We start from the raw sequence: 9,393 nt of genomic DNA, 5'->3' as shown, positions 1-9,393 counted from the left end.
TGTTTGTGTGTGTTTGCGTGTGTGTGCCATTATCAGATGATTCAATGCATAATGCAAAGTTAAAAAGCTTCTTTCCAGGTTGCAACAATGACATGACATAGAACTTTCTATTTATTTATTTATTTTCAAAGAAGAAGGTTGAGTAAATTTTATACAGTGAAGCAAAACTGAGGATGGCATCAAAGCAAAATTTCCATGCTCCAAAATCAAAACCTTCAAAATTGTAATAGATAAGTCAAAGACCATTTGGAGAACACATTTAAAGTTGAAGTTTGTTTTATTCTTAAAGAATCTAATCAATTCCTTTTAATCTCATTGTGACTATTTTTGATGTTATTAGATAGCTGAGCAAGAAAATTATCTCAATTTCACATCAAATCTCACCTTGAATTGATTGGAGGAGGGTATATTATTAAGCTTTTAGAATGGCTTTTAGAATGAACCAGACCTGTGGACTCTGTGCCAGGAAACCAGCCAATTTAAACAGACTCTGGCAATTCTGCCATTGAGCCTTTTTGCCACAATGCTACAAAGAACCACTGTACCTAAAAGTCAACCATGGTGGTGGCACTCTGTGAGGATAATGTGCTGCCAATGGCACTGAGACACTGAACAAATTTGTCACCTCCGTCTGAATTCAGCAGCCAGATGGTTAAAGTTGTAGGATTCAAGGAAATTTCATGCGTATATTTGAACCTGTATGTATATATATATTTGTTACCCTATTTTAATTTAAAAAAGTCTATAGTACATTGAAACACTAGTTTTCAAAATTGTTGAAGTTGAATGCTGTCTTATTAGACCATCCAGCGGTTAGGTCATTCCATTAATGATGAGTGAAAACTTCCAAACAGAATTCCAAAGAATTTGACTGAAATATAAAAACATAGATATAGATTCTGGATATTACATAAAATGATTGATAAATCACCTCGCTGACTCATTCTATGTGGAATAACACTGACAGTGCACGAGTGGGCTACATGACAAAAGTAGTATTATATAAGAGCTCAGGCAGTGAAAACTGTTAAAAACAAGTGATTTAATCAGTGATTCAAATTATGTGTGAGTAAAAGGAACAACAAAGTGATAAAAAAAACAAAAAAAAAAACAAAACAGATGACCTCTTTTCTTTCCCTGACCTTCCTGCTACACAACAGAAGCTGAGTGGCTCTCAGTGTACCTCAACACTGAAGTAATCTAGTTAAAGAGATTAGCAGAGTGGTTATGTAGTAGGAGGACAGCAGAGCAGACATAATCCCTCAGAGTTAAAACAGTTCACACTGATTTGGCTGCTTTTCTAAGAAATCAAAAGAAGGTGACAAAAAGGAAAGGAAAATCTCAGTAGAATGCACAGAAGTACAGACAGTAAACTAATCACACCTACGTATGCATAAATATATTTATTAACATAATTGAGTTTGGTAATATTTTAAAATATTGTTTTTCTCACCAGTCTCCAAAATTAGCCATGGCTGATTTTCTTTTGAAATATGATTAAGTCCTTCACCAGTTTCTGGCTTATTGCTTAACAAGCACATTATATTTTCAGGTAAGAATGTAATCAAGTGAAAGGTTTTCATATTTGTTCATATTTGTTTTGTGTTAAATGTTTGAAGCAGAACAGCTCAATCTCCATCTCATGTCACCAAAGGTGATTGTGTTTTAAAAATTACTGTAAAACTAAAAATACGTTTTACACTTCTTTTGTGAGAGCTGCCAGTAAGTACATATTTTTGCTATAACCTTCACAAAATCTGTGACAAAATATTCAATTAACAACTAATGTTGTTGGCACTGCACACATGTATCTTCAGTTTGAATAAAAGTGCAGTGTTTAGTGGGTTCATAGTTGGAGCTAAACGTGAGGCAGCAGAGAAACTGCAGAGAGGCTGGATGTGGATGAGTTAGGGACATACCTGCAGTGGCAGAATGTGCATATCTACTATTGATCACAGCAGTGTGTGTGTGTGTGTATGTGTGTGTGTGTGTGTGTATGTGTGTGTGTGTGTGTGTCTGTGTCTGTGTGTGTGTGTCATAGTCTGTGTGAGCAGTGCAGAGGTTCAGCCCACACTTGGCCATGCACAGCTCATTTTGCCCAGTTCTCGTTCACTTACCTTACCCGTTACTATAGAGACTCGGTGGACAGAAATGCAGAGAGCAGGCTGGCAGACAGATATGCGGCAGACCTGGGCTGAATCTTAATAGCAAAGGGAAGACTCACAACACGGCTCTGCTTTTACACCCCCCATGTCGGTTACATAATGCTGATGCATGAAGTCATCCCATTTCCCTGAGCTTTCGATCCCAACAGACCTGAGACCTTCACATCTTCACTGTAATCTATGTGGATTTCACACAACTTTAGTTTTTAAACATCATGTTACTGATGTTACGTGCCATCTTAAGAGACAAGGTCTGGATATGTTAAGCTCTCTGTTGCATGTAAATAACTTCACCTACAACATTCATTAAATGCTGCTTTCTTATATGCTCATCTTCTTGTCTTATTTTACCTCTTTTGGATGTTTATTACCACTCTATCTCTAACTACCCTCCTTCTCTTGCTCATTCTGGGTCACACTGTCTTTCTCCCCCACTTTCTGTCTGCATTTCCCAGTTTTTGCTCTGTAAATAGACACTGAGTGTCCCTGCAAGACGAGCGAGCAAGAGAGAGAGAGAGAGAAAGAGGGGGAGCGAGAAATACAGACAGTTCTGAGACTGCAGCAGAATCTGACCAATCACAGGAAGGGAACCCTCCAGCACATGTGGCTTATTCATAAAAAAAAAAGAAAAACAAGAAGAAAATCTTATCAATGCAGCTCCACTCTGTTGACTTGCAAACGTATGCCTGATTTGAATTAAAGAAGACTGATGAATGTTAATTATATCAAGTTTTAGAGAAACCAAAGGATATTGGATCTTTTTTCTCTATTCATGCAGCATGTAGACCGAAACAGGTAAAATGTGAGGCCAGATAAAAAGGTCAAAGCATAAAGACTCTTTTTCAAGGGTTCATAATTCACCTACTTGCTGCTGGGTTCTCTCTGTCCCCATTTCATTATGGAGCAGTGAGGACAAAGACAGGACACCAAAAATAACCTGTATATGTGTCAGAACACTAAGATGTCCTCAATATGACAAAAAAGTATTCAAACTGTAGCATATGTGAACCTTCATTTAGTCTAGATTTGTGATGTTATCTGTTTGGATGCTCAATCTTGTCTGTGCGTTATGATTAAGCAAAACTTTCCATGCAATAATTTCCTCTGCTTTATAAGTTTTAGTTTCATGGCAACCTTGAAGTCTCACGAGTTTCAGTCTCATAGCAACCTATGCCAACACATACGTCGCACATCCTGGGAAGCAGATTCGTCATGGACTCATTTCTATTGCATAACTGTGTCTCCTGGGTTCTTTCTGAATGAAGGATTAGTGAGTGTTGGGAGTAGATAAGAAGGTGTCCGTGTTAATTACTGCTGACGAATGGCAGGGCACTGTTCCGGTAAGATGTTTGCGCACTCATTTATGGATATGAATGACGTATTCATTTTGGAGCTTTTAATTACATGTTTGAACTGCTAATTTTTCCAAAGTGGATTCATCACATTTTTACTTCACTCATAAGACAAGCATAAAGTGCGCAGACTTGAATGTAATGTTGATTTTCTTTAAACCAGATTTTCTGGTCAAAATCTGGATTAATGCCACATAAATAAAAAAAAAAAACTATGTTTAGAGGAATTGAGGCAAAGTTCTCAAATTTATGAACAATGTATTAAATGTTGTCCATAGTTGTAGCTACATCATCCTATGTGACCGTTTTGTTGCCAGAGCACCTGTTGGCTCAGAGTACAAAGTGGATCAAAGTTTTTCAATTTCACCTCAAAACTAGGCATAGCAAAAAGACTTCAGACACATTAAAGCTAACATTTCTAACAGAAAGACTGTCCAAATATTCAGCCAGAATTATGACAGACTTTTGTTGATGGCTTAAAAAAATCTGACCGGTCAAGGTACAGTTTGCTCAAGAAAATTCAACCTAATATTAGAAGGGAGCTGTGCACATATTTGAGTTGATTTTCGCTGCATACTTTTCACCCTATCCACAATAAGTCGAGCTTGAACTACCAATTCTCATTTTTTAAAAAAGCATCTGAATTTTGCAGTGTAATATCAAAAACACAGGTAAATTAAAGCCTAAAAATAATATGACTTTCATTTGTCTTATGAGTGCATGTAAACTACTCTCCAGGAGTGCTTGCGTAGGCAGACTGAAAGTATTGATGCACAAATCAGGATTAGATACTGTTTGAATTAATTCAAAAGAATGAAATAACTCAAGAGAGACAGGAGATCCTACATAAATTTGGATTTATTTCTCTATGGTCACCTCAAACAAGTACTGTCATGACCTTTTATCAACACACACAAAGAGTGAATGCATATGTGGAGTAACACCACAGACAACACACACCTAAATATCAATTTCCACATGACATTTAGGGAAAAAAAGATGAACCATACAAAAGATTTATTTCACAGCAGATCATTCTAAAAGCGAGAGCTGGTGCCACTGAATGCAAACGTAATGGCAAAGCATTCCAGTGCCTGGGAGGAAACACCGGTATGTAGTCATCGCTGTGCAAAGACATGACATTTGTCCACAGCTGTGCAAAATAGCAGCATTGTTATTTACTCTTCAAGCAAATGTTTCACAAAGTAGAACGATAGTCTTTGAGATTAACCGTAGATAGGTTTACGTTTGGTTTCGGAGTCCAAGTCGGATTATGTTAGCTTATAAATACTGCAGTAACACATGTGCAAATGAGAGTTATTCTTATATTTACTACATTTCTCTCACATTAAAGAATTGTACTTTAAGGAATCCTGAATTAACTAATCTTAAACCAGCAAACTGAGGCTCAGAGCATATTTTCAGAAGAGATTATAAGTAACATTTGTCTATAAGCCCATGTTTGTTTCTGTGATGCTCAAACTACCCTCAACCTCAACCAAAACCAGCAATAAAAAACATGTTGGAAAGATGGGATATTTACATGTAAACCAGAAAAATTCAGGCCATTTTCCACTTGGCACAAAGAAAATAAAAATAATAAATAAATAAAAAGAATTTTTAGAAAAACTACATTCCGTTCAGTCTTCAGTTAAAACAATAGCAGTACATCTGCTGTTCAGCTTAAGTCAACACCTTTTTTGTAGTACAATTACAATATAAGAGAGTGCAGTTGGAAATGCAAAATGACATCTTGTTGCAACATATCTGGTGATTTCTATCTCACAACAGAATCTGAGAACAACCTTATACCAGCAGATATTAAAATAGCATACAAAAAAACATATTTTTCCAGCAGATTAAGTTTTTAACATTAGGACAAAGTTTGTACATGAAAAGCATTTGATAACATCAGGCATGGGCTGGTTGGTGGTACATATAGGCTTGAAAAGTTGCAGTTTCAAAACCGTACTTTTAATGAGATATCAGAAAAAACAACAAAGTGACCGGTTTTCTCCATTTGTATTGAGGACAGCGCAGTGCAGCACCTCTCCTGTCTCCTGTTGATGCTCACTGCTGGTTAACTGGTTTAAAAATGCTACTATGACTAAGAAACACAAAATACAGTTGTGAAGCCACGGCAGCATGTCTATTAAGCAAAATATAAATTGCATTCTGGCTATCTGTGCAGATAGTCTGACTGACTAGAGAATATTAACATGTTATATTCAGTTCCTCTTTAAAGAGAACAGCAAATTGATGTATTATTTTATGCGCCTCAAGACATTAACCCTGCTCTTTTTGTCAAAATCAACATAACAGAAATCAGTTACTTTAAAAATCTTATAACTACTTGTAAACTATACTTAGTAATACATTAGTAGTAGTGAGAAGAACTGCTGTTTTTTCAGTTTGAATAAAAACCTGATTATTATACAGAATTTGTTTGAAGTGTTTGTGTAAACATTTAACGGTGGTAATTTTTCTTAGGGTTATCAAGCCATACGAACAACACACCAGCCCATGCCTAGTTGGAACTGCCAATGCTCAAAGAGTAATATTTACAATCACTGTTCAATGTGATTTGCCCTTTCAGATACATTCTGTATCTGTTCCATGTTCCACAGCTTATCTATCAGCTGACTGAGATGCTAAAAAAGCACAATAGTCTACCTGTACTTACTTGCAAGGCTTAGGCTTATGTGCCGAAAGTGTACTGGGCTGATTGTGGCACTCATAAGCCATGCTTGGTTCAGTTGGGAGAAAGGGAGACAAACAGAAGTGGCTGAACAGGTCAGCACCTTGGACAGCTCAGGGCCCTGACTCGACTCAGATCTATTCTGGCTCAGGTTTGGACACAAACCGCACGACATCCATTCACTTACTAGGCTAATCTTGTACAAAATGGGGATGTGAGAGTCTTTAAGAATGGAAGGTGTTGTACAACGAAGTCAATTTCTAGGACAAGACAAAATAAGAGGACAACATACAGTCAGCATGCATGTTTAGAACTTCTTACAGTAGAACCTAAAGACCATATTGAAGTTGTGTTATATCATGAGCTCAGACGTGAGAAGCCTTCAGCACTGCACCTAACACTTTGCAGTCTTTTTATTATTATCTTTTTTTTACATTCATCTTTATAGATAAGCCGGTGTGCTGTTCAGTTCCCCTTCAAGAGTCAAAGGTGCCAAAATCAGACAAATAAATATTCATACATGCGACTGGTTAAATAAAACTGCAAAAATACATCAGATAAGCAAAGTATTAGAATTTGTTTTAAAAATGCACCAGTAATTAAATATGTAAGTCATTACATGTGTTAACCATTAATGAAAACTTGAATTAGTACTTCCTGTATTACAGTTCATTGTAAAATAATTTAAACAGGATGTGCTGCAATACACAAAATTAAATTAATAAATAAATACCTATTTGTATTTTTTTTTTTATCTTTTGAAAATTTGTAAATATTTTTTCTGGATTTAGTTATTTGATTATACATTTTAAAAATGACTTGAATATTTAAGTGAAATTTATTTAATGTCTGTTTGTCAAATGTTATTTAAGCAATCATACATGTACAGAAGCACAGAGCTGCCAAAAGGAACAAAGCAGGAAAAGTTTATTTTTCTAACAATATTTCTTGCATTCTTGAAAAGAGGTAAATCATATTATCTCTTTTCAGAATTTCATCCATATTTGTAAAATATAAAACCATTAAAACTGGAATCACCCAATAATTTGTAAAAACGTAATATATTCTAAGAGTGGAAAAACCTATACATTGGACTTAGGAAATAGTTTACTTAATCCTGATGCTAGGTAGGTTAAGGATTAGTTAACCTCAGGGTTAGTTGGTTATAAATATTTTTTTAATAAATTGATATTTTGCAAACACTGTTTTACAATTTTCTAGGTAACACTTTCATAACCCATATGACAGTGAGCTTCTTCAATATTTGTCGGTAACAAAGACATAACTTTAAAAAGTATTTCAGCACATGCTCCACTCTCTCCTCTTTTTGTGTATTTTTATTACTAAGTTACACACGCATTCCTTACATAGTTACTCCAAAATCTTGGTCATTTTTCTGTATGGGTGAAAACAATTCTAGAATTTATCTCTGAGGAACTTTTCTGAAAATAAGAATACTAAGATAATTTTGAGAAGCAAAGTCTTCAAGCCCTAGAAATCTGGCTTAAACAAACTCTGTGCAGTTAGGGGACCAAAATGCCCTCTAGCCCAATTGCCCAAAATCTCTTAAATCCGGCCCTGGTCAGAAATATAAACTTTTCATCTAAAATGGCTCTATTTTCCTTTTGCAGAGGTTGCAGCTTTGTGCTTCATTATACCTATGCATTAAATTCTGACACTTTCGGCCTTCCGTTACAACCCAGGTCAGCGATCCAAGCTGGACTCGCTGGAATCGCGCTGGTTTTTCAGCTCCTGGAAAACCTCGGTGAAAAAGTGCGGGTCCGCGTTCAGCTGGAGCATCTTGTTGCTCAGCCGGTCGATGATCCGGAGCGACGTCTCCCAGAAAACGTCCTTGTTTGAGTCGATGATGAATGGCTTGAGCGGGTAGGAGATCTCGTTGCCCATGTAGGAGTATGCCAGGTAGAGGCAGGTCTGGAAGGTGCCCTGCAGCTCGGCCGCGCTGCTTACGCTCTCCGTGATCGCCTCCTGGCACAGTAGGTACACAAACACCACGTTGGCCGGCGTGATGAAGCCGATGTCCTGCCAGCCCTGGACCAAAAGAATCCGGTCAATGTTTCGGAACCAGAGGACAATTTCCCCGCTGTTTAACTCTTTCAGTTTGTAACACCTGCGGCACAAGAAGTCCCCCAAACAGCGAAGCAGCTCCCCGGTTGACGCCTGGATAACAATCCGCCGGGGTGACAGCAGAGAGAAATTGCTGGGTTGCTTCTGAACCGTGGACAGCCTCCCGTTTTGGACCACGCTGTCGCTGTTCTTCGTGGGTACCGTGGGCACCGGGACTGGGATGGGCGCTTTTGGCTTCTTCTCCTCGGTTTGGTGCGTCTTCCTGACGTTCTCGCTGTTGAGGTGGGCCACCTGGCTGGACGGCAGCGGGTTCGGGGTCACTTTCTTCGCGCTCTTCTTGGCCGAATTCGCCACCAGCTTCTTCCAGGAGAGGGACACGAACATTGAGTGGCGTTTGAGGCTCTTGTCGTTTTTTAGTCCGTCTCCTGTAGCCTCTGTGTCCATTATAGACGCCTTCTTTGAGGAAGGAGATATAGAGAGGACGGTGCCCATGTTTGCGCAGGAGAGAGCTGCCGTGTTTTGGATGCTGCGGCAGAATCTTCCGCAGAGTGAGAGGCGGCGAACAGTCACGACAGCGACCAAAACTCCATCTATAGGCGGTTATATACCTGATGCTGTTGGTAGAGATTGGAGCAAATTTCCCCTGATAAGTGAAATAATAGTCTAATTGGTACTTTTTCTGCGTCTGGGCTGGGAAACGCTGCGACACGAATCCAGTGCGACTGTAAGCATGAACGAAGATTAGTCACTATGCGTAAATCCTTCACTTCAACGAACCAGCCGAGCGGGCGTTGATTGACAGTCCAGCTGGCCAATAGGAAGACTAACCAGGAGCTCACTGATTAGGATTGTTTTTAGGTCTCAACTGCCATTGATAGATTTAACAAGCCAAAGCGGGTCAAAGTGCTTTTGTCCTCACTTACTCGGGTGTCTTTGGATCAGAAGTTCTGTTTATAATATGGGCTATTTTCCTCTAAGCCTGTATACTGACTACCACTGACAAATGAAAAAAACGAGTAAATGTGTGCATCACAATAAATAAAAGTATGATGTAATTATCAATTTACTTATTCTGAATTAATTTACCAGGAAC

At 38.2% G+C, this 9,393-nt stretch overlaps 1 protein-coding gene across 1 annotated transcript; it reads right to left on the bottom strand.

Annotated features, from left to right (window-relative positions):
- Window positions 1–4,357: 4,357 nt before the first annotated feature.
- Window positions 4,358–9,026, bottom strand: cdk5r2b (cyclin dependent kinase 5, regulatory subunit 2b (p39)). Its single transcript, XM_014986005.2, has one exon. It carries the CDS (start codon window positions 8,790–8,792, stop codon window positions 7,920–7,922), a length of 873 nt encoding a protein of 290 aa, XP_014841491.1. The 5' UTR covers window positions 8,793–9,026; the 3' UTR covers window positions 4,358–7,919.
- Window positions 9,027–9,393: the final 367 nt, after the last annotated feature.

Source organism: Poecilia mexicana, unplaced genomic scaffold (genome assembly GCF_051168715.1).
Source record: "Poecilia mexicana isolate PSO_F unplaced genomic scaffold, ASM5116871v1 scaffold_2, whole genome shotgun sequence".
NCBI lineage: Eukaryota > Metazoa > Chordata > Actinopteri > Cyprinodontiformes > Poeciliidae > Poecilia > Poecilia mexicana.
Note: the sequence above shows the minus strand (reverse complement) of the source record. Positions and strands in the feature narration are given on the sequence as shown.